At 41.2% G+C, this 24,776-nt stretch overlaps 2 protein-coding genes across 2 annotated transcripts in view; one reads left to right on the top strand and one right to left on the bottom strand.

Moving 5' to 3' along the window:
* Window positions 1-20,951, top strand: part of LOC310802712 (A disintegrin and metalloproteinase with thrombospondin motifs 20) — a gene marked incomplete at its 5' end in the record, with an annotated part of 77,371 nt that extends 56,420 nt beyond the window's left edge. Inside the window, 11 exons of the mRNA XM_083667242.1 lie at window positions 8,462-8,629; window positions 11,325-11,498; window positions 12,960-13,130; window positions 13,357-13,557; window positions 13,837-13,966; window positions 15,052-15,146; window positions 15,243-15,337; window positions 15,537-15,670; window positions 18,438-18,529; window positions 18,699-18,803; window positions 20,390-20,951. Coding sequence (XP_083523368.1) covers window positions 8,462-8,629; window positions 11,325-11,498; window positions 12,960-13,130; window positions 13,357-13,557; window positions 13,837-13,966; window positions 15,052-15,146; window positions 15,243-15,337; window positions 15,537-15,670; window positions 18,438-18,529; window positions 18,699-18,803; window positions 20,390-20,479 — 1,455 coding nt within the window. The 3' untranslated portion in view covers window positions 20,480-20,951. The remainder of the gene's footprint in view (window positions 1-8,461; window positions 8,630-11,324; window positions 11,499-12,959; window positions 13,131-13,356; window positions 13,558-13,836; window positions 13,967-15,051; window positions 15,147-15,242; window positions 15,338-15,536; window positions 15,671-18,437; window positions 18,530-18,698; window positions 18,804-20,389) is intronic.
* Window positions 1-24,776, bottom strand: part of irak4 (interleukin-1 receptor-associated kinase 4) — a 124,174-nt gene that overhangs the window by 96,016 nt on the left and 3,382 nt on the right. The window lies entirely within an intron of this gene.

The raw sequence follows: 24,776 nt of genomic DNA, 5'->3' as shown, positions 1-24,776 counted from the left end.
GCAATAATTGGTATTAATCAATATTGGCCCAATGCTTATATTTGAAGAGGGCCCCAAAATAGTGAAAAAATAGTGTTTATGGAATATTAATGATGGATTTGTTTGTGCCTCTGCTGTTGTATGATATCATTCTTTCCAATAATTCAAACAGGATAGATACTACTGTAAAAACATATATTAAAATTAGCTAATGTAATTGAACTGATGCTTATGCCTTGATACAGGCCCCTGTTATCCAAGTATCTCTATAAAGTAGGAGTTACAAAACTATACATTTATAGATTGTACAGATAACACTTTTTTAAATCCCATCTTTTCATTTACTGTACCTGTTACACAATTAGATTTACCATAACCATCCAAATGTATATAAGATGGAGGTTTAGATTACATTTTTTTTAATGTTGTGTTGAAAGAAAAGCCTATATCAAGTTGTGTCCTGTTGAAAACATTATAAGAGGCCTACAATCTAACTGGGTAGAGAAAAGAAATACCATGGCTCTGGATTTTTCTGATTGCATAACATGGCTGAAATACTTAATGTTTTCAGAATTTGACTGACCTTACCTTGTGTGGTGGCCTCTTCTCTTGTCCGTGATCTCTAGTCATTTGACTTTAAGCTATATTAGACTATTGTGTGTATTTGCCATTTAGTAACATAAGCAGGCAACAAGACAGTGCAGTAATTAGTCATTACTCATGAATGATTGAAATGTATGTGGAATTCCTGGAATCTCAGTGGCTATTGTTCTTATGTCTATGCTGTATATCGGCATGCTTCACAAAGCTAGTTGTTTCCCAGAAAGGCAGTTGCATATGTAGTCTCTTGGACTTAGAAAGATACAGTAGCTGGAATGTCAATCTTCAGGCATGACTTGTATAACTGTGAACTTTATGATCAATTAAGTGTAAGAATTTTCTGTAATAATCAAGGTGATACTGAAGAGGAAAATACACCAAAGACAGAAAATAATTCAAATGTATTGTATAATGAGTTAGCCATAGCAGGGCTTCACACAAATAGATTTGCAACAATGTAAACATCATTAAGTAATGATGATTGATTTAAAAGCAGTGACTGAAACAAATGTGAAGTACTAAGCAACAATAAAGCAGTGTGTGATGAACTGGCAAACTCACCACCATTTTAGTAATGTATGCCTATTTGTTGCTAACAAAAACATACCATTTCCTGCCGAGAGTGGGGGTTCCCAAGGAGGGGGATTGCTGTTGAAGTGACTCTGAACTAAACACATTGGTTCAAATGAAATCCACATGCACAACATAGACATACTTGACTTTGGCCTGAGGCCACAGGCAGGAAAATTCCCCAAACCTTTTACCCTGGGGTCAGATGGTCGTGACATCATTGAGCTTAGGCTGAGGAAGCTGAAGCTTGGAGGTTCCCCCAGTTCTTCATAAGCATGGTTCTTGTCATTGCTTAGGTTGAAATGATGTTACATTTGGGCCATTAGTCTTTGTTTATCCAGTGAAAACAATTCAAATGATGCAAAAGTTTTATTGGTCAGTAACGGATTGCTTTGTCCTGTAGAATTTGGCATGCCTGGAGTGAAGCCTTGGGGGGCACCAAACCAGATGCTGAGAGACGTTATCTGAAACATCAAAATCTTTGGACATATGTAGAGCTTTGACAGCAGAAATAAAGTCTACATTACAAGGCCAACAGTTGGATGACAGCCATACATATCGAAAGAAGAGAAATGTTGTTTTTTTATTTTCCACTTTGCTCCATTATTCAATTTCCTGTCTGTTTTAAATCAAAGTAATGTGTTTTTGGCCTGGGATGTCATTCCAAAACACTGTAATATTAGCATGATACTGTATTCTCTCCCAACATTGATGTGCACAAGCTTTCTTTTAATTTATTGCAATTTAGAGAGCAATTAAAATATATTGCCATGCCTTATTAGAAACAAATTACATTCTTCACATTGATATGTTGTTATCCAAAATCACTCAACAAAACATGCAAATAGTGAATTGTTTGACTGAGCGAGCAATAAATGAGGTATTTACACAATACATATGGAACATAAATATCAAATGTCAGCAACAGAGAGCCTTTTATGTAAACCAATGACACTCCTGCTATTGAGCATGGTTGACGTCAAACATTAGAGTTTGAAATACAGACTGCTCTTTTGCAGCACAGTGCAGAGCATATTTGCCACTAATTTAGACATAACGCTAATGCAGTCTCAGTGAGGGCGATGAAAAGAAAAAGGCCCATCGGAGGGAGCAGGATTCAATTCTGAACCACAAAGGAGCCCTGGGTGTGGATCAGAGCAAGGGGAGCAACAGAAAGAGAAAGTGTAGTTTGGGGATATTTGTGCTTGGGCACTCCAGCTGGGGATAGATGCAGTGGGGTGAAATGAGAGGAGACATGGGGTGAAAATCTGGAAGCATTTAAGCTGGGCTTTCTCTGGCTTGTCGAATGATCGGGAACAGGGCCCTCCAAAGACTACCAGAGAAAGAGCCTGCTTTTCCTCAATTGGCATCACAAAGCATCTAAGAGGTCTCTAAAGCTTAAAGGAGTGATGGCACTTTAATATATGTTCCTCTCACATGAGGCTATTTCTGGAGATTGGATAAGGTCTGTTCATGTTGGTGCCTGTCGATGATTATCAGTTTGACGCAGTCTGTCCTTAAAGATTGTGGTAACCCACTCAAAGTAACAGATTTCTTTGGAGAGTTGGGCTTATCGCATTTCACCTCTTGTCTTATAAAAGACACACTACACTGCTTTTCCTGATGTGGTGCCAGGTAGAGGCACAATAGACGTCATTGTGGTACTCTTTATATCAAGTATTTTGCTCTACCTATACTGGTAAACGTTCTGTATGTTCCATGTTAGCTACCTGATAGATCTGTTTCTACTTGTGCGTCCCTTTGAGCTGTGGGCCGCTGGCTCACAGATGGTGAGGAAATTCCAGCATGTCAACGTCTGACCCTGCTCATCAATGTTACATATTCAGCTCTGGAGTCTCCGCTCATGATTAAACGATGCCGCTGTTTACATCATAGAACGTTCAATTCTCCTCCCATATCTTTCTCCAGCGAAAACAAATTTCCAAGGCTGCAGGGTTGAAACATATACAGTAGAGCCATTGGCGTGCAAATATATGAAAAAAATATGTGATATGCTGAAAGCCAATGAATTATAGTTTACTTTAACTTTGTACTCATTGCTATTACTGCAACTTTTTACAGCTATTACTGTTGCAGGCACATTTATTTTCAAGATTTAGAAACACTTTTGAAGCTGAGACCAGGTGCATATTGCACATTTTCAGAGAGTGTTGTAGTAGGGGAGCATTCAAAGTGGATAGAAGTCTTAGTAAACATACCATTTTGCACTGCGACACAAAAATTCAACCCCACAACACCCCCATAAAACAGAGTGGTGTAAACAGAGCGTTCAGCTTGGAGGAATGTGTTAATGAGACACACAAAGAGCAGGTGTTGAGGTTCAACTACCTCTACAAAAAAATCTTCCAAGAACTGAAACTGTAGCTTTTTGGTCTGTTGCAGCTCTGTCTGCAAATACAAGGTCATGGTCTTTAATGTTTCTGAGACAGTGGTGTAGCTTGGCTGTACTCTGTCTTTGGCATATGAGTTGGTCACTACGATAAGTTAAGAGATTGGGCATGGTAAACCAGTATTGCATTAGAAGTGGCTGGACAGAATTGGACAGATAGAGGGACTCTTGGACGTCCTGTGCCAAAGGTTACTTAAGAACGTCACGCCTGTTCTGTTTTCTTAGGTCTGCTGTAACAAATCCATCCTTTCCACTATTCTTCCCTGGCTTTTACAAGACAACAGTTGTGTGCTCAATTGAGCAAGTGATGAAGTTTTCTGGACTAGGACCTTGCAATTGAAATTGGTTCCAGCTGAATGTTTGGACAGACGGAAAATAAGTGTTGTTTTTGTCATTCCATTTTGACATATGGTTGCTCAGTTTATCTTTTTGGAGTGGTGTTGATTTAAAGAGAGAACTGTGTTGGGGAAACTCAATATGCCCACACTATGGGTTGTTTATTTGAGTCTTTGGCAATGGTAGAGGCATAGTTTAGTAATAACCACAGACTACACTGTTGAGTTCAGTTGACTATTTTCATTTTCCATCCTTAGCTCCTGTAGTGGATTGGGTTTAACAGAGATGGACTGGGTTGGACATGGTTGGACTGGGTTAGTATTAGCTGTTTGGAGTGTTCCTATGCATGGTTATGATCAGGCCTGGGTGGCTATTTTGGCCTGGAGGACGAAAGATCTATGACTCTGACATTCCTCCGCCCCACGACGCTGCTCTTACCAGCTGTTCCCACGTCGACAATGCGCTGTTTTGACTTCTGTCTTTGAAACCTCCCTGCAAAACAAGACCTTGAACAGAAAAGCAGCCTACAATCGCTCTCTGACCATGTCTTAATCTCCCTCTTTCTCAAAGCTTCAACATATTTTTTCATTTTATTCTGAACACTAAAGACTACGGGGAAACTGATATAGCCGCACTAACATCTTAGTATCAATATCTTTCAGTGTATATAGTCCATTGACATAATTTAGTCTAAAATGCTGTTTTAAAGTTTTTTTTGTTTAAAAGTTTAAAATGTTGTGTGTACATATTGTGTTGTAGTAATATCATATACCCAGATTATCTGGAGTATAGATAAGTGGTAGCCATGCATAGACCTTGAGTATCTGTTGGCTAGTGTGGAGTGCAATATTTTGGACAACCTTCACACAGTTTTGAATCGTGAGTTTGTACTTGCTCCAGGTCAGCTATGATCCCCTTTGATGAGACAATGGAACTATGGTTAACATATGCTTGGTATTACCATCCACTTGCACTGCTAGCATTCCGCAATGTGATTAGAATTCAGCCCTGGCGCATACACATTCTGAGATATGTTATTGATTAGCACTTAAGTATAGGATAAGCGTGAGAAAAAATGCCTAGTGATCTACTCTCATACTGCATGCACTATGTGCTTTGTTATTCTACAAAACAATGTTATTAGTATTCCAATTTAAAATCCAGTTGCCAAAATCCAAAACCTTTAGTTGCAGTTATATATTGTAGTTCAATTTGAAACCTCAATATTTCCTTATATTAGAAATATTGTAGGATTTTCCCTCTTTCAAGTTGGATTTGAATCACCTCAAGTTATTTTGCAGTATATAGTACATTTGATTAATTGATAACATGATTAGAATGAATAGAGAAGGATAAGATAGTTTATGATCTGACATACAGCCCTGTGATGATAAACATTTATTGTTTAAGTGAGGGAATTCCCCTTCTCTCTCTGTACTGTAGAGAGGGCATTATGTGTTGCAATCAATTCATAGTGGCTGAGTAACAGATAACTCCACAAATGGTCTGGTCTTTCTATGCCTAAACGCTTCCATGTGTCTCATTGGCTTACCTGTCCACTGTGATGGAGTGGGTGGGGTCATCGTGAGACTGCAGCCTGCCAATCCTAAACAAAGACATGCTTTTATGAGCACAATATAAAAATAAAGGAACTACCCATTTGATGCATCTCACATTCAGTATTGTCTATTTGAGTCTATTGTAACATGTCTACCATTTTATAATGAGTATTTGCAACATTATCCATTTAGCTACAAGCTCCACACACTGTTTTATAGTATGGCCTTTATACCACACAGAGTAAACATGAATTAGCAGGATTTGGTTTGGCACTCAATTAAGCGAACTGTTCCAGAACTATGAAGCACTAGCAAAGCTGTGGAAAACAGAACAAACACAAGCTGTGTAGCAGTGAGCAAATGCAGTTAACGGCCAACATCACTTATCTCTTTCTCTAAAATATGTCTCACGCTCTGGTTAAGGAACTTTGTAAAACAAAACCACAGGCGTGTTTTTTGGGTGGTTTTCAGCATTGTGGCAAGTTCAAGGCAATGGTCCAATTCAATCTTAATAAGTAATCCATATTATTTCCAGATGAGTATCATCAGCTTATACTAGATTTAACTCACCTAATCATGTGAAATTAATTACTGTTATAACTTAGGAGGGCACATCTTTGTCCCACATACTTATGTTATCAAGAAACGTTCCCATTCTTGTATATTTGACGAAGTTCTTTCATTTCCTCAAATGTCTTTACCTGAGCTACAGATATGCTAGCATTGCTTACTTAAAAGCGTTAATTAAAGCAACAGACATCAATAAAGCAAATTCTAGCAGTACTACTAGCAACACAAGGCACTCAATTCAAGACTCTCCCTTGAACAGTCATATATACAAATGCATTTTCAACTCTCCAAATGCAAATCCCTCTATCTTTTACCTTCTAACCTCAGTGTGTTAGCAGACGAGTAGACTCTCACTGATAAGGCACTTGAGCAGATGAAGTTTTGTAAGAGGAGTTCACTTACCTGTGCTCAGTGAGGCAGCCTGGCAGTAGAGTTTAGAAGTGGAGGTCCCTGGGTCCTTGCCCTCCTCATTCTCTCAGAGGTAAAGCTGTCCTCTGGTCCCATGAGCTCTGCCAGTTTTCTGCGCTCTGTGTTACCAGCCCTGATTAACTAATGGCTGACAGATGAGGCTGGCTGGGGAGAGGGAGGGGCACGCCACCATATAACGTCTTCTCCTCACTGTTAAACAGCAGATACAGTTCAGGCGAGGAGCACTGCCCGTATGGCTGTGATTTCCTTTCTTCCTCCTTCTCTTTTTTTTTTCTTTTTTTTTTTTTCTTTTACGGCAGTAAGGAGGGGCTAACCCCTCCTCCCCCTCTCTTCCTCATCCCCCCCTCTTCCTCATCCCCCCAACATGTTTGCCTGTCTCCATTCTTGTCTGAAGTGGAGGGAGCAGTGTTATCATTTTTGAGTGAGTGTGCAACGGGTCTGAGAATCTGCCGCGTTTAGGATCAGTCACTCACTACGGGCCAGCTTTGATGTTTCTAGTCAGCTGAGCTGCTCCCTGTGTTTAAAATGCCTTGGTAATTACAATGTGTATGATATATGTGTGTGCAGTGTCAAACACTGCCCACACTGCAGTAAAAAAGAAAAGGCAGGAGGTGCTTTTCTATTTGAAGGAGTTTAAATGGGTACTCAGAAGAGTACACTCACCAAGTGCTGCACAAACTTGTCTCTGAGTGGTAGAATGGTCCATTACTGGGGGGGGGCGCTGGGAGGGGGGGGGGGGGGGGGCTGTCTTTAAATTCTATGCCCAGTTGCCCACACTTGCTGTCCTAATATAAAACATTGCACAGTTTTATATGAATCTAAATGACTAAAAGAAGTTGTGATGAAATATTTCCATCTCAACGTAGTTCAGTAGAGTGTACTATGACCACCACAAGTTTACCATGAGCACACAGAAAAATGCATGCGTTTGGTGTTATGCAACATTCTGAGATCATAATTAAGGAACAATGCAATATTATGTTTATTATCTGGGCTGGAAAATATGCTAAGACAAAACGGAGCTCTCCACGTCTTGTGTATCTTTATTCCAGTACCCCATTTTAGAGTGGCTTTGTGTAAGGGGGCTCACTCATCGAGCAGAAATAGCTGGAGCTCTAATTGCTGTCTGGCCTCATAAAGACGGAAGAGTAGAATATTTTTTTACTGACTGTATTTTACTGTCTCAGGCAAGGGTTTTTTGGAAGGCGTCTCTGGTTTTTATTCCTCTAGGTTTTTTTTCTCTGTAGCTTTCCTGAAGCATTGCAGGCAAATTATTGAAACCAGATGATTGTCTAGCCGTGTGCATGCATCCAGTTTTTTGCACATTGAATCTTTGGTCTCCCTGTGTCTCTCTCTCTGCACCATGCAAGTCCACTGTTTACAGGTTAAAGAGGGGACTACATTCAACCATATGTGTTTTGTGAAAGTTTTAGCAAAATCCATTTTATGATTAGTTTAACCAGTTTGGTATATAGTTCACTTGTTCACTTGGCTATGAGATTCAGCAACACATCAAGTGCCTTTATTATTTCATGTATGCTGAGCACTGCAGTATGTGTCAGAGTTATTGAGGTCTAGATATGTGCAGTGCATTGTGATGGCTGCTCATGTCTTACAAATGGCTTGGCTGAAACACTTTGTCTGTGGTGTTTTTACTCTTTCTTACAAGTTTCTTTGGCCTGCTTCTCACTCTTATGTGGTTGAGGGAACACCCCCACTACCCAAGAATAAGTTAAGCGGTGGGAGCAGTGGCCAATGAGCCCAGCTGCATGGAACACCATATTTCGTTGAATTTTGCATGTATTTACTTGAAATTGCTACACATTTCCCTTTATTTCCAAACTGATCTATTTAATTTCACAGAACATTAGGCCTTGAACAGCAGGAAATATCACTGTTTTAAAAGGTGTTGTAGTATAGTATAGTAAAAAACGGTATAGTATAGTACTGCAGTAGAATCATTGCACTCATGCCACCATTTTGTTTCTTCTTCCCCCTCTCTCTTTAGTGTTCTGTGAGCTGTGGCAGGGGGGCCAAGCAGCGGGAGATAGCCTGTGTTTACCAAAACCAAACCCAAATAGAGGAAGAGCACTGCAGTCATCTGTCACGTCCCCGGACACAGAAGGCCTGCAGGGCCCGGGGATGCCCCAGCTGGAAGGCCAACAGGTGGAGGGAGGTATGTGTCCTCGCTTTCCCCACCGACTCTCAAAAATACCACTGTGCCCCTCTGGACAATGCTAACGGTCACCACTAGCAGCTGGGACAGCAGTGCAAACACGTTTGAGAGCTTCCCAGTGGTCCCAGATGTACAAGATATACACACTGAGCACCTGTCCAATCACTAATCATTTTACACATGCTGAGGACCAATGTTCCATTTCCTCTAATGTGAGCTAAACACCACAGGCTGGATACATAACTGTTTATACAATACACTTGACTTGTATACTTGTGAGAGAAAATGTAATGGAAATGTGTATAAAAAACTTCTGCTGTGCTCTCCCCACATACTAAGTCTGACTATATTCAGGCTATTCTCTGAGTGTTTCCTTTAGCACTTTTAAGGAAATTCACTTGTGTCTTTCTTGTACATTTACTGTACCAATGTAGCATTCAACACAAAAGCTTGAACATGCTATTCACGCTTAATAGACTTACTCACAAAACAGTGTTGTAAAACATAAAAGTAAAGAAGGAAATCCGCTTACTATACCTTCTTCAAACAGAGTAAAGAGTGAAGTGGCGCAATCAGACACTGGCAGGGCAAAGGCCAGGCACAAGAGGGACACCGGGGGCGTGAGGTCACAGTCTGGTGGAGCCGGCCACACAGTCTTGGCGTCTGCCACAGAATGGAGACTCGCAGGGGTGTGACACACTTATGGCCCAGAGTTACATGGGCCAGACATGGCAAGGGGCTACCGCAGGGAAAGCCACAGGCCCAAATGTATCACAAGGCTGGAGAGTAAACAAGATGGAGTGGGAGAGAGCTTTGTCATGCTCTGACAGGTTCCCAGGGGAGGGGAAGTTTGTCTAAAACACATTGAAGAAGCTCTACACAGAGAATCTTGTCTGTATCTCAGATAAGTAGGTTGTTTGGTCATGGTGTCTTTTTCATACTCACTCTCTCAGTCTTTCTCTCATACCTGGCCCCCTCCGGAGAAAAATGTCTTGAGAATATTATTTTGAAAAGAGTCTCCGCGGGTCTTAAGCTGTCTCCTACGGTCGGATAGCCTTTCACATTACACGAAGAGGAGAAAGTCCCATCGCAAGACGTGTGGCTTTCATACATAACAACTTCACAGTAGAATGTCGGGCAACATGTTTTGATATTGTTTGGGCGTTCGCCGATCATCACAGAGCCTGTCAAGCACGTTTGGAGAATCTTTCATACCACCCACATTTCGACCCGATTTGTCCCAAATTTCCTAGGAAGTTCTTACTGTATGGCGTCCGGACCAAGGAATTTGCGGTGAATATTGTGTAGTGTGTACGCAGCTTTACATGTTCATGAACACACACTGCTCCTAGCCCAACATTCCGTTGTGAAATCTCATTGGGTTTGCAGTGTGAGCCCATCTCTGTCTTCCCCTATGAGACCACTGCCACTCCACAGCCTTTGAGGGCCTCATTTTCCCTCTCACTCTCCGTCTTTGGTGTCTGGAAGCAATCATCTCCCTCCACATACCACCAGAAACCATGAAATCCACAACTAGAGCATAAAGGCATGTTTTATATCTTAACATTCATGCCTGTGACAACTTTGAAAACCTCAGCACCCACCGTTTGGGCTTCTCATAAGCCACTTGGGCCCCCTTGGCAGCCTCAGAATGAGGTGTGGTGAAGGAGGGTCAAGGGATAGGAGAGCAGGGTTGCAAGGACTGCCTGTGGAGCTCATGGTGTGGGGCGCTCTGTGCTGGGGAGTGGTGTGGCTGAGAGCCCACTGATAGGTCTGTGACAGCTGCATGTGTCCGTCCTCCCCCAGCCTCTTCATTATCAACCACTGTGCAAAGACGTGTCTGCTGTCCTCTCCAATCAAAGCACTAGATGGGTGGAAAGTGCACGTTTCTGGAGCAACGCAACTCCTAAAATCAAATAGTTGCTCAGATAGGTGTGGTCTTCAGCCACACAAAAACCATAAGCCTTCAACAAAAACCATAAGCCTCCACTCAATGCCTGTTGTCCTCCTTTCAAACTCAGGCAGTCAAAACTTCACCTCAACCACACACTCCAAAATGATGACATGCATACAGTTTAAGCACAGAAAGATGTAGACATGTAATATGTAACACATCTTACTTGAAATGGGGTACTTTCTGTATTCAAAGAGCCTGTGTCTGTGTAACACCAATACAGATTGTAGTAGAGCTTTATTCAGGGACCTCAGGGAAGTAACAATGAAAGTCTGAAGGTTGATCAGTTCTAGAGAGTCTCGTCAGCATGCTGGAGCCTCCTCGGCATCTCTTTGAAAGACTTCAAAGAGATGGGCCATGTGATAGACCTGTGCGTGAACTGGTAAGACACGACAAACATAGGCCTGGAAAAAAAACATGTCTCTGTTTGTATTGTAGAAGGACATTGTGTAAAGGGATCAAAGATACTGTAGTGACGCAGATAGAGCGAAAATGGAGGCGCTTGCGTGAATGGGAGATTTGGTTGCTGTAGTAACAGCTCTTTAATAGTGAATACAGGACATCCTCTTCAGCAACAATAGTTACAGTATTAGGGAGATATTTTAGGATTTGTTTTGTCTCACTTTGTCTCTCTCTATCTTTCCATCTGATGTGTGTGTGTGTGTGTGTGTGTGTGTGTGTGTGTGTGTGTGTGTGTGTGTGTGTGTGTGTGTGTGTGTGTGTGTGTGTGTGTGTTTGTAGTGCTCTGTCACCTGTGGAGTTGGGGTCCAGAAGAGAGACGTGTACTGCAGACTAAAGGGTACAGGGCGGGTGAGAGAGGAGCTGTGTGATGCCCGCATGCGCCCTGCCACTGCCGAGCCATGCCAGCCTACTGACTGTGTCCATCACACCTGGGCAGCCGGCGAATGGCAAGACGTAAGATGTGTCTTTCTCTCTCTCTTCATGTCCGTTTCTTCAGTCAGACTTCAAACAGCACCCCTCTGCGGAATGGAGCCTTTTCTGCTCGGAGTTTGAACTCTAGCCAACATGTGCTTCACTTTCCACCTCCCCACAGACACACTCTAAACACTACAGAATACTCAGGAACACCTTACATGAGGCAGAATGATGGAGTGGAGCAGTCCACTGGATGTCTTTTTATGTCTTATGGGTGACTGGAGAAGCACACAAAACAGCAAGCACCTTGCTGGAACATCAGTCTTGAATGCCTTTTTCTCCCTCCAATTTTACCAGGAGTGTCCAGTGCTTTCAAATACGGTTTCATTCCATTTCTTGGAATCTATTCTCATATATAAATTAGACTACATAAATTAGGCTAGACTAGCATGTGTTTTTAATGAACATGGTGTTTGTGTGAGAGAGACAGATGTTATGTTCTAATATCCTCACTTGCATACTATTTAAAATGCATGGCCAATACATTGTATCAGTCTAAGTGGCACCCTAGCATGGATTGCGGAAGACTTTTAATGGCAACACTCTCACACAGCTCTGTCGATGAGTGAGAACCAGCTGTGTGCTGAGGTCACTAAGGTGGCCCAGCACTCCTGGATGAGATATGAGGGCTGAAGTGATAACCATCACTCTATGATAAATCACATCAAAACCTGAAAGCACTGATGCATATCGGCCCTTTTGTCTGCTTGAGTGGTACGGTACTGTCTCACGTGAGCGGTCCCCTTCAAATCTTATTTTTTCCCCCCGGGCCCCTCTTTTCCTTTCATGTCCCCTATTCCGTCGCCAAAAATTGAGGACACAAAAGACGAGCGCCATGTAAGGACTTAGTGCTGCTTCCCCCCAGTGCAGGAATGTTTGCATGCACTCAGAGCCTGTCTGTATCCCTATGCATTCTGCTGATCGTTTACAGCCTCCTGTCTCAGTTTGGCCCAGAAACGAGTTCAGTCACGATTCTCAGAGTAGAAGATATTCATATAAACTAGACACATATAATACCTGTTTTTATATGACGATATGGCTTGACCACCATGACACTTGATTCAAACCAACTCAGTATCAGTTGCGGTGTCAGTCCACGTCTTGCTATGAGTTTTTTTTTGTTACTGTCAACCAGAGTAAATGTTTGGGGTTGTCCTTGTTAGCCAACGTGAGAGGTCATATAATGCTTACTAATACATTAAGGAGAGCTATTCCTCTTGAGAAACAAAGAGTCGACAGAATAGTTCTCTTATGGATTTTGGCCATTTGGAGAGCTAGAGAAACAACCAAAATCTATAAGGACTTATTTGAGGCATCTCTGCTTACAGTACAATACTGCCCCCTCTGTGCACATTGAGGCATTGCTCTTTGATCCACTCTATCCAATGGCTATTTGGATATATCCTTTTATTGTCTTCATCCTGGTTCTCTTCTCTGTAGTGTAATGCCACCTGTGGTGATGGGCTGAAGAGCAGGATGGTGCTGTGTATGGGTCCGGGGATGACCCCTGTCCACAACGCTCTGTGTGACCCCTCATCTCAGCCCACCCTGCACCAGCCCTGCAGCAGAGCACCCTGCCACTACATGTGGATGACAGGGGAATGGTCACAGGTAAGGTACCTCTATTCGCTGTTTTATTAACTCTTTCTAGGAATAGATACTTCTTGATTTCCTTTCATTCTCACACAGATCAATTTATACTTAAATAATTTATATTATTATTATTATTATTATTTATTTATATTATTTATAAATAAATAATAATTAAATGTTTGTGTGTGTGTGTGTGTGTGTGTGTGTGTGTGTGTGTGTGTGTGTGTGTGTGTGTGTGTAACAGTGCTCTGCAAGCTGTGGTGTTGGCTATCAGCAGCGTATAGTCTCCTGCTCCATGATGCCCTCCTCCCAGGCAATGCGCCCGTATGATGCCCAGTCGTCTGCCCACCACCACTGCCCTGAGCCCCACCCTCCTGGCACCAGGCAGTGTCTCCTTAGGGACTGCCCGCACGGTGCCTTCTGGAAAGTTGGCCCATGGAGCAAGGTGTGTGTGTGTGCATGCATGTGTGTGTGTGTGTGTGTGTGTGTGTGTGTGTGTGTGTGTGTGTGTGTGTGTGTGTGTGTGTGTGTGTGTGTGTGTGTGTGTGCGTGCGTTTGAGAGATACAGTAGATCATTAAGCTTTTATCAGATCCTCAGGGTTTTAAAACTGCTAAGTTAACTAACTTAAGCTGATTTTGTTTTGTTCTTATCGTTGATTTTCTGTGTTCTTACAGCACATTCTGTTCATCTTGTTTTGATGGTCTGTGTTTCTGTGCACATCAGTGCTCCCAGACGTGTGGAGCAGGGGTGATGGAGCGCAGGTTGGAGTGTATCACCTCCAAAGGCCATCCGTCCAAACACTGCCGTCCAGCCGAGAGGCCCGAGCCACGATCTTCCTGCCGAGAGAGAGAGTGTGAGTCTTACAACTACTTCTACACAGCACATAAATGGTTTTCAGAAGGTGTGCACAGCCCTATGAAGTATACAACAGATGCACTTTCTTTGCCAATTTTTCTGATCCATGCGGTGCTTAATGCTCAACAGGAATGCGTATAGTAATGGCATTAAATTGACTGTGCTGTGTATAGCATCCAACTCCATATCTGATTGTGTTTACAGAAAGTCACATTAATTGCTTTACTCTTACACATTAACCTTAACATAAGGCCTCTCTTCAAGTAATTGGTCTCTGAAACAATAAATAGTGAGTCAGTGGTCCTGTACAAACTGGTGACAGGGACTGTCAGACTGCATGGGGTTTGCTGGGGCAGAGGCCATGGTTGGGGCCGGGGCTGGGACTAAGGCTAGGGTTGGGGCTGGGATTGGAGCCAGAGATAATAGGCTGGGGATGGATCTGGGGCTTAGGCTGGGGCTGTGGAGCTGGGGCAGCCTTCACTTTGGACCTATGAGTGGAGCCGGCGCCTGGCCAAGGTCTCCAGGTTCATTCCCCACATTTCTGATGTTTAGACACGGCCCCAGGATTGCGCTGGAGCATTGGGCCATCATGTTCCCTTGCCAAGTCAGGCACTGGTGAAATTAAAATAATATGCTCGGGTGACAGCCAGTTCAGCGGTCAAGTATTAATGCTAATCAGCTAATCAGAGAGATCTGGCCTCCAACCCAATCAGTAGAATGGAGGTAACGTAAATAAAGAGAGATTTCCTTGTTTTGAGCTGCTGTACAAGTCTTGAACATATACTCATGTTGGCCAGGTGACAATCTTTTCATTGAGTTTTTTCCTTGTGTTTATTTATGGTACTAATATGTGCATGGCATTTGTTTTAACACTTTCATTGACTGGCCTATATACTGTGCGGTAAGACTTCAATGGAGTTTACTTACATATAAGTACAAAAGTATGTCATATTTAGTAAAAAAATACCGGTAACAGGTACTGTCAAGATATGTCCATGAAGGGATGTTTATCAGGTCCTATCATGTTCATACAGATGGATCATCCCCTTCTAACATAATCCCCTTCTATGTTTCTGATCTCAGGTCAGTTGTTTGCGTCCTGCCGAGAGGTCCAGATGAGACAGGGTGTGAGAATGGATGGGGAATACTATCTCAAAGTCAAGTCCAGGATCCTACAGGTGTGTGTTCTCTCAGAATCCCTTCCAATCACATCATCATTCAACCCCAGCTTTCTGGCAGGGCTTCATCTGTTGTCTCATTGTTTTTGCCTCTAGATTTACTGTGCTGAAATGCAGACTGATTTCCCCAAGGAGTATGTGACCCTGCGGAGTGGTCAGACAGACAACTACTCAGAGGTCTATGGATACAGGTGTGGCCATTCAAACAATGAACATATCAATCCCTAATACATGAAGTTAGTATGGTCCTTTATCTTATGCTACCAATAAAGGTACTGGATTAGGGGTAGACTACAGTTTAGGGGTAGACTAGACATAAGTACTGTATACTGAATTGTTATATGTACTGTAAGTAATATTTTGTATTGTATTATTCCATTTGATGTATAGGTTGCTGAACCCCTTTGTATGCCCTTTTAACGGCAGCAGAAGGCAGGACTGTGACTGTAGGAATGACTACTCTGCAGCAGGATACACTCTCTTCCACAAAGTCCGTCTGGACATCAGCTCTCTGAGGATAATGAGTTAGTAATCACCTAATCACCTAATGCCTGAAGACTTTATTGTAACAAGACCACTCTTCAATATTGTTTTACTCCCACACGCCTCACTTGTCTCACCCACAGCACTAAATAACACCTTGCTCAAACACTATCGCTCACCAAATGCAATTTTCACTGCCTTTCGACATACTCTCCGCTCAAAATCAAGATAATCGCCTTTCAGCAGGCCTTGTTCAAATCTTGGGGATATAGTTGAAACAGGGCCCCTCTGAGACACACACTTGCACAAACACACACACTCACTCACTCATGCACACACTCACCACACACACACATACAGTGCTGCTTGAAAGTATGTGAACCCCTGGTGCAATTATAGATTTTTTTATTTTTTACCATGAAATCTTTATTTAATCAGAACCAGTCTTTTTTATCTGATATAACAGGTTTATATTTACCAATTCCATATGTTGGTTTAGAGGAAATTATGTGTGTAGTAGAAAAACTAAATTATAAAGAAATTAGTGCAGTTGCAAAAATAAATGAACCCCATTGGTTAAATCAAGCAGGTAAGTAGAATCAGGTGGGTAAATAATTGGGTACCAAATGAACCAATCAAAGGAGATATCTTTAGGAAAGAGTATGGGTGGGACTCATAAATCACTAATAAATAGAGATAAGAAACCTGGTCAGTTTTGTGTTACCCATACAGGTGAATTAAAACACACCATGCCGAGAGAAAAGGAGATCTCAGAGGACATCAGGAAGAGGGCAGTGAGAGCACATCAGTTTGGGGAAGGCTATAAAATCATCCCAACAAGATTTGAGCTCCATCAGTCCACTGTGAGGCAAATCATTTACAAATGGAGAGCATTTAACATGACAGGAACTCAGCCTAGAAGTGGACACCCTTCCAAAATTTCCCCATGAGCCACAAGAAAAATAATAAATCAGGTAAAAGCCAACCCAAACATGACATCTAGAGATTTGCAGACCTCCCTTGCTGCATCTCAGGTAACTGTACATGCTTCAACAATAAGAAGAATACTGAATCGAAATGGCATTCATGGGAGGGTTGCTAAGAAGAAGCCTCTGCTGTCAAAAAAGAACCAGAATCTTAACTTTGCCCGAGACCACCTGGACAAGCCTAAAGGTTTCTGGAAGTCCGTTGTCTGGACAGATTGACCTTTTTGGTCAATCTGTCCAAAATTGACCTTTTTGGTCACAATCAAAACCACTATGTTTGGCGAAAACCCAACACTGCCTACCACCAAAAGAATCTTATCCCAACGGTCAAGCATGGTGGTGGGAATGTCAAGATCTGGGGCTGCTTTTCCTCCTCTGGACCTGGACGACTCCACATCATTAAGGAAACCATGAATTCTGAGGTATACCAGGAAATTCTTGAACAGAATGTCAAGCCATCAGTCAAGGAACTAAAGCTGGGCTGAAAATGGGTCTTCCAACAAGACAATGACCCAAAGCATTCAAGCAAATCTACCAAAGAATGGCTCAGGAGAAAGAAGGTTTGTGTTTTGGATTGGTCAAGTCAAAGTTCTAACCTAAATCCAATTGAGATGCTGTGTCAGGACCTGAAGCGGGCAGTTCATGCCAGACACCCCTCAAACCTCACTCAATTGGCTGAGTTCTGTAAGGAGTGGGCAAAAATCCCTCAAAACAGATGTCAGAGACTGATTAAGTGGCTATACGAGATGTTTACTCCAAGTTATCACTGCTAATGGAGGTGCCACAAGCTATTGACTGAAGAGGTTCACATATTTCTGCACAGTTTTTGTTAAATAAACCACTTTTGTTAAATAAACAATGAAAATATGTCATATTTTATTGTTTGTGCCCTTTATTTGGAATGTCTTTATTACGAATTGGGGTTCATTTTAATGTTTTATCCAAAAATAATGACCGTCCCTGTAGGATTCACAAACTTTCAAGCAGCACTGTATAAACACACACACACTCACCCACATGCATATAAAAAACATACGCACGTGCATACACACACACACACACACACACACACACACACACACACACACACACACACACACACACACACACACACGCACACACACACACACACACACACACACTTCAGGCCATATCCCTCTTCTCATTATGATAGTCAAGAGCCCCAGCTTCTCTGTTCATGAGTATGTCTTAGATTAGCGCACATGTGGCGTGGTCAGGATTAGTGGTGTAATTATATGTGTGTGCAGCTAGGAGGGAGCCCTTTACTCCACAGAACCCATGCAGTCATCTTCCCATCCCATCCTCTGTCTGGTCCTGACAGCACATGTTCCCACCAGGCCAGGCCCTCCCACTGCATGGTACTCATTTAGATTTGGGGGCGGCATGACATAAAAAAAAGAGAGAGAAGGGGAATAATGAGTTCAAGATGAAGGAAAGATTATGAAGCTACGCTCTAGCGTGCGTTTTGTTTCTCATGAACTTTACCGCCATCTCAGATAGAGGGAGTGAACGAGAAACACTGGTCAGGGTTAAGTATGTGTGACAATGCAGTAAAAAGACTACAGAAGAACTAAAATCACCTTCAGATATTGTACTGTTGTTTAGCCTTGTTTATGCAATTTTACTGCATTATAATCCCAGAATAACTTTTATGTACTGTAAGTAAGATTCTTTAAAAAAATTACCTCAATTAGGTCATAGATTTCATTACCTTTTAGGTCATAGATCCACTTGTGCATTTTACAAAGACCCTGTGTACTGACCAAATGTAACATTGGCATCTCTCTGTGTTGTGTCTAAGTCACAGACTTACAGTTCTCCCACACCCCGCTCGGTCGCCCCGTGCCCTTCGCCACTGCAGGAGACTGCTACAGTGCAGCCAAATGTCCCCAGGTAGGAAACAGAGAGGCGGGGGGGGTCACAGTACTTCATGCAGTTTCTAAGGATATTTGTGAAGCGCAAGCTTAAGAGAAAGGCAGTGCAGAATGCCATTATGCTTTGAAACAGTGAGCCAACCTCACTGGGATAGGGTCAGTGTGATCAATGTGGTCTGCCTTTACAGGGTCAGTTCAGCATCAACCTCATAGGAACTGGTCTAAAGGTGGCTGAATCGACCAAATGGACCTCACAAGGCAACTACGTATCTGTCAAAGTCCATAGGTCAGAGGTAAGAAAACCAGTGGTCTACATTAATCTTTGACTCCACTTAAAAGACGATCAAATGTGTGGTGTGTACTATTGTTCAAAATTCAAATAAATGTTCCACTGACGTTACTGGAGTTGAAGTCCACTAGGGTTGAGTCAGTGGAAGGTTTTACTGGTAGCATACGGTGTACAAGCTTACACCGGTGTAATTCCCACCACACTGTCCATGCCCTTATTAGTGGGCTTGCTTCAGCAAGTCCAACTATTGTTCTTGCTCATATCTATTAGTGTGCTTGCGAAGCAACACACTTGAGTTATTCGTCATTTTCTTCTTATTATTATTATTACTATTCTATTTTCTTCTCACTTCTACTCCTTCTACAGCTTTTTTTCTAAACATACTATTTCAACGTTATAAAGTGCAGAAAGATCTAACTTGAGTATTCAACTTTTTGATACTCTTTATAATTAAAAATATTACCACTTAAAAGTGCACATTTTAACATAATTTCCATAACCCTGTAATAAACTCTGTAAAAAAAACTTTCTGATACCTATTATACTATTAAACTATTAACTATTCAACATTTTGTAACTCCAAAAAGTCCCATTGGTTTAACATTTCATTGGTTAGTGAAACCTAACTGAGACTGGAATTTAGCAACTTACTGGGAGTTCTTACTTGTTGTTTTTTAACACTTTAATGCCCAATGTTGCATATAGGCAACAATGTCTTTGAACAACTGGTAAAATGTCTGTACACGATCAATTCACAAACTGTCAACACACAAGTAATGTCTTGGACAATAGTTCCTAATAAGCACTTTTAGCACCATCTGGTGACCAATTACACCAGTGTATGTTTTCTCAGAAAAATCTCAAATGCTCATAAGATGTCCAGAGATGCCAAAGTAAATTGTCTGAGAAAAATATTTAATATTTAATAATATCAAATGTAAATGTTGTGTATACGCAATTAAGGACATTAAGGACTGTAATCATACAATTAAGGGCATTAAAGACTGTAATCATACAATTAAGGGCATCATACTGTAATCATACTTTCAAGCACTTTCATGCTTTGCATAGGCTTTCATGTAGAATTGTATTTTTGTGGCTCAAAAGCTGAATGAAAACTTACATTCAGAGTCTGGATCTCTTTATCACACACATATGAGAGTGTTAATTACCTATATTTGTAAAACAAAAACAAAACAAAAAAAATTATTTTCCAGGAATTGTTTCATTAAAAAATCCATAAAGACATGAATAAATGCAACATAGCATAATGTTTTTTCAGAAATGTGTTTTCTCTTTGGTCAGTCATCACTGCTTAATTTTCATGCAAGGAAAATTGGGTGCGGGTACCTAAGGGTTAAGATATTACCGGTGTAGAAGGTATTTTGGCTGGAAGGTATACCTGTTTGAGAATTCTAATACCGGCACAAGCCTAAAAGCCCACCCAATTCTGAGTAGCTATTTGTTGTATTTCGGCCTGATTAATTGAAGAGGAATTTCCAGTGGCATTAATAAAATCCTTATTCTCTTTGGAAAGTTTCTCTTTGTCCTACCCCACTCCATTCCTCTCTCATTTCTCTCCATTTGTAGGATGGGACTAGAATCTACGGCCGCTGCGGCGGCTTCTGTGGGAAGTGCATTCCCCAGTCTCACAACGGCCTGCTCGTTCATGTTCAGTAAGGGCCAGGGACCAAACCTAAAACCAACCGTCTCCCATCAAATCAAGAACACACAACACCAGTGCAGTTCTTGTACAGTACATCTGTGAATGTGTCCATCTACTCATCGTATCATCATCCCTCCCTTCCCATCTGGCAGCTATAACATAGAGACAGCTAAAAGACGCTAGGAGCTTTGTAGCGTCCTTCAGCAGATCCGCTAACTCTGAAGACGAGCCAACGTTATTTTGTCCAACTGTAATTTCCGTCCTCGCTAGTGTTTTGTAATTTTTACTAAATGTGTCTGTGTGTTGGGGTATGAAAAGCAGACTTTTTCAGATACTCTGTCAAGTATTTCAGTTTAGTTACATCAGTGGTAACCACTGTTCAAAAGCTGAGAGAAGAGTTCTCATAATATCAAATGTGAGAATCCCATCTCATTAAAGCATCATTTGTTCAGGTTCCTAGAAATTCTAGAAGTATTTGTATTTTCAAACAGGGAGGCAAGCTAGTTCTCATAAAATGGAACATTTCAACAATGGAAACTATTTGACGAGTGTTAACTACCATAATAGTATCATGACCAGGAGGTTACAAATAACTTAATGGAAACATTAACTGTTGTAGACTTTCCATTCAGTTGGATAGTCTCCCCTATGTAAGGGATTTGTTTGGTGAGGATATCCTGTAGTCATAGAAGTGTGTGTGTTATGTGATAGATTATCAAGACAAGCTACTGTATCTGTAGTCAACACTGGATGCTATTCAGTTGGTCCTCCTATCCTGCAATGCTACTGTATTGTTAACCTGCTTGTTAAGCTTCAACTACAAAACTACTGGGCTAAAATAATATGTAAAAACAAGGAATGAGAAAAGAGGGAGATAGTGTTAGTTGATGATACTTTCTGTTTTGTGTTGTGTACTGTTCTCGTGCATGTTTCTACTAACATTAATGCCACCCAGACTTGCCTTCTCTCAAAGGTCAAAGGTGAGGAGTCCTGAGCCTTATAAAACACTGCATCTCAATAGTTCTCACTATTATGACTGATTGACTGTCTGACTGACTGACAGCATGAAAGGAAAAGTTGGATGCCAAGTTTGTTTTGTTACTTTGTTTGTTATAATTGATATGGTTATCATTGTCCTCATGTCTAGATCAGGTGTAAGGTCAATAGCCAGCTCTCATCCTGGATAGACAGAAGTTTGGCTCAGTTGTAATTTCATTTTTCTCCAGATGATGTCTCTACCTTGTCCTAGGTGCATGTGACCCTACCTCTCCCAAGCATCCATTCTCATGAGATGTATTGCATTATATTGTAAAATATTTATGTTTGACTATATTTATTCTGTAATGATATGTAGATACGTTTAATGTTCAACTACAATGACTACTACCAACTGAGAAGCCATTGTCTGTTTTTCTGTTTGTTGCTGAAAAGGTATTACAGTTTGTAGTGTGTGTAACCATTAACCTGAAAGAGGACGTTCGATTGGTGCTTTTTTAACTACTGAAATTACCTCTAATCTTGAGAAGGAAGACACATAGGAACTGAGCTAGGGCAGAAACTCGAAACCTTCTACTGAAAACGTTCTGCCTTCACGCTTTTGTGTAAATGTATTTCCAGCATGATGCCCAAATCGCTTTGCAGAGCAATTACTGGTCCTCTTATTAATGTAGCTAAAGACCAGCTGCAGGGTTGTCAGATATGCCATAAGGAAATCTGCCCTAAAGGAGCACTATTGTTTGGTAGTTGAATGGTAGTTGAATGGGGCTCACTGTGACCACTATAACAGGGCATATTTGGCAACCCTAAAATGTTGGTACTCTGATGATGTTAAGCTTTAACCAAAGTTTTGTAGACGCAAATTAGAACTTTTGTCAAACAATGCAGCTACTTTTGATTTAAGGAATGGCCGAAAACCCCTTACAAAAGTCAATGAGCAGCTAGAAAACCTTTGGCTATCATTCTTGTTTGATAGGCAATTGTACTATGAGGTCTGTATCAGAAATTTAAAGAATACTTGATGCACTATGTGCCATAAATTTTGTAGAAAAGTAATCCTATTTGTTTCTTTTTTTTTTTTTTAAATAACAGTTAAGATTTGTAACTTATGATATATGTGTATTTTTTAATATTCATACTTGAAGTGTAAACAGTGTGTCAAATATCAAGTGGGCATTGGTATTGAATTAAACAAGGTGCTCATTTGCTATGTATTATCCAAAGATGTTTCTGAAAATCATACCTACAGTATGTATGTAGCCTGTGTAAAAATGAATGATTCTGGTCTGGTGTTATGCTCACTAATTGTAATTGTAGGCCTATCATATTGTAGGTCTTCCTACTATACTAACACTGTAAAATAAGCAATAATAAAATATGTTGACGCTTTTAAATGGACTGACTAGTTAATATTATAATGCATTTTTCACCATTCCAACTTACGTAGGCAATCTATCTTGTACAGATACAATACATACACAGAGTTTGGTGGGAAAAGAGCTCTTAATCCTGGTCCACATGTATATGATTACCACATCAATATCCCTGCTATCAATGTGGCAGGGGGTCAGTGCTGGTTGGGTGCTAGTGGGTCCATGTGGCTTCACTTAGTGGTTGCATTTCTACAACATGACTTGGGTTCAATTCCACTCAGTGACGCATGAACACAGCAATAATGTGGCCCGTTTCTCACTAAACCAGACATACTTGGGAGTGTTGGACTCACAGCTGGAGCTGTCAATTTACCAATGAGTCATTAAATTGTTATGTTAAATCCAAGAGTGAGGTAAATGTCCAATACTCTTTGAACACCAAAAAAATGCATTTTCAAAGAGTTATGTCACTGAAAATTACTTGGTAAGGAAGGCCCAGGTACTGGAGCGAGGCGAGCTGTTTATATACAAGGCATTTTTGCAGGGCTCATTGCACAGTGATAGCTTTGTACATTAAATGAAACCAGATATTGTAATCCCTGAAGAACTACTTTGATTCTGTGCTGGAGTAAAAAATAAAACTAGCCTTGGTTTTAAAAAAAAAAAAGCTAATCTAATGATTTGGAAGGAAGCGGGTTGTATCACAACATGAACTCCCCGAAAGCTGTTTTCCAGTGAAGCCAAGCTGTGCTGAAGTCCACATTGACTCTTCTGGCTATAGAGAAGTCAGATGAGCTGGGCTGGGCTCTGAAAGACATCTTTAATGACCGCGCTGAAAAGCACAGTCCTGCACCGAGGATCCTTATAAAAGCAACTAATGATTAATGTTAACCATGAAAAACATTCAACTTAATGGAAATGGCCAGGCTATAGATTCAGCTTCATTTGGCATTCCATTACACCATCATACTTACAGTGCAGCAATCTGTTTTTGTGTCTGTATTCAAACCTACAGTATCAAGGGTTGGGTAGGATGTGTTGATGTTCAAATGACAAGCTGTATGACATACCATCTATCTCTGGCGTACAACGATGCGCTTCAAGAGCACAGTGTTGTACATGTGGTGACAGTCAAAAGTCCTTAACAACATTATATTATCAAATCACATTTGGCCATGATTTTGAAAGTTGTTTATTTTCCCTCCAGGGAAATACAGTAGATGACAGATTCTTGAATTGGGACAACACTGCTCTCTGCTGGATATACAATAGAATAACTTGTGTCTGTGTCATTTGCATTGCTTGACATATATTATTTTGTCCTGCTTGACTGTAGAATGCAGTTTTGACTCACATGGCCTTGATGGGACGAGGTTACTCTATGGAACATATGTCAACTGATGCTTGGTGTAAAGTTACGACCATAGGTCCAGGTAGATTAAATTGCATTTAGACGAGACACTACATCCCAGACAGCACACATGGATCAGATTGACGTCGTCACTACATCTAAACTACGAGAACTGTCTGATGCACTTACGTTGCATACATGTAGCATTGTTTTCTCATTGGGCCTCCGTCGGTAATTCATCAGGAAAAGTGTGTCTCGAAACTGTCTCCAGCTGCTCCTTTGCCAACCATCAGTTATACATCAGCACTACATACAGTACAGTATGCCAGCTCCCTTACCAATGTTATTGTTTTTTCTTCTACAGAGGCACTCTTGTTTATACCACATGCCAATGTCAATTGTCCACATGTTCTGTTACCCTGATGTATTTCCAATGCTCACTTCCTACGAGTCTAGCCCAATAATGCAACTTATTAATAACTTCTTCACCTATCAATCTAAATGTCAACTGCCACAGGGAGTCAAATGTTACAACTGGTAGGCCATACCTTAATTATGCAATGGCTTTCTATAAAGACAGATGCAGGACAT

This window comes from Argentina silus (assembly GCF_951799395.1).
Source record: "Argentina silus genome assembly, chromosome: 3".
NCBI lineage: Eukaryota > Metazoa > Chordata > Actinopteri > Argentiniformes > Argentinidae > Argentina > Argentina silus.
This window is presented reverse-complemented; position numbering and strand designations above follow the sequence as displayed.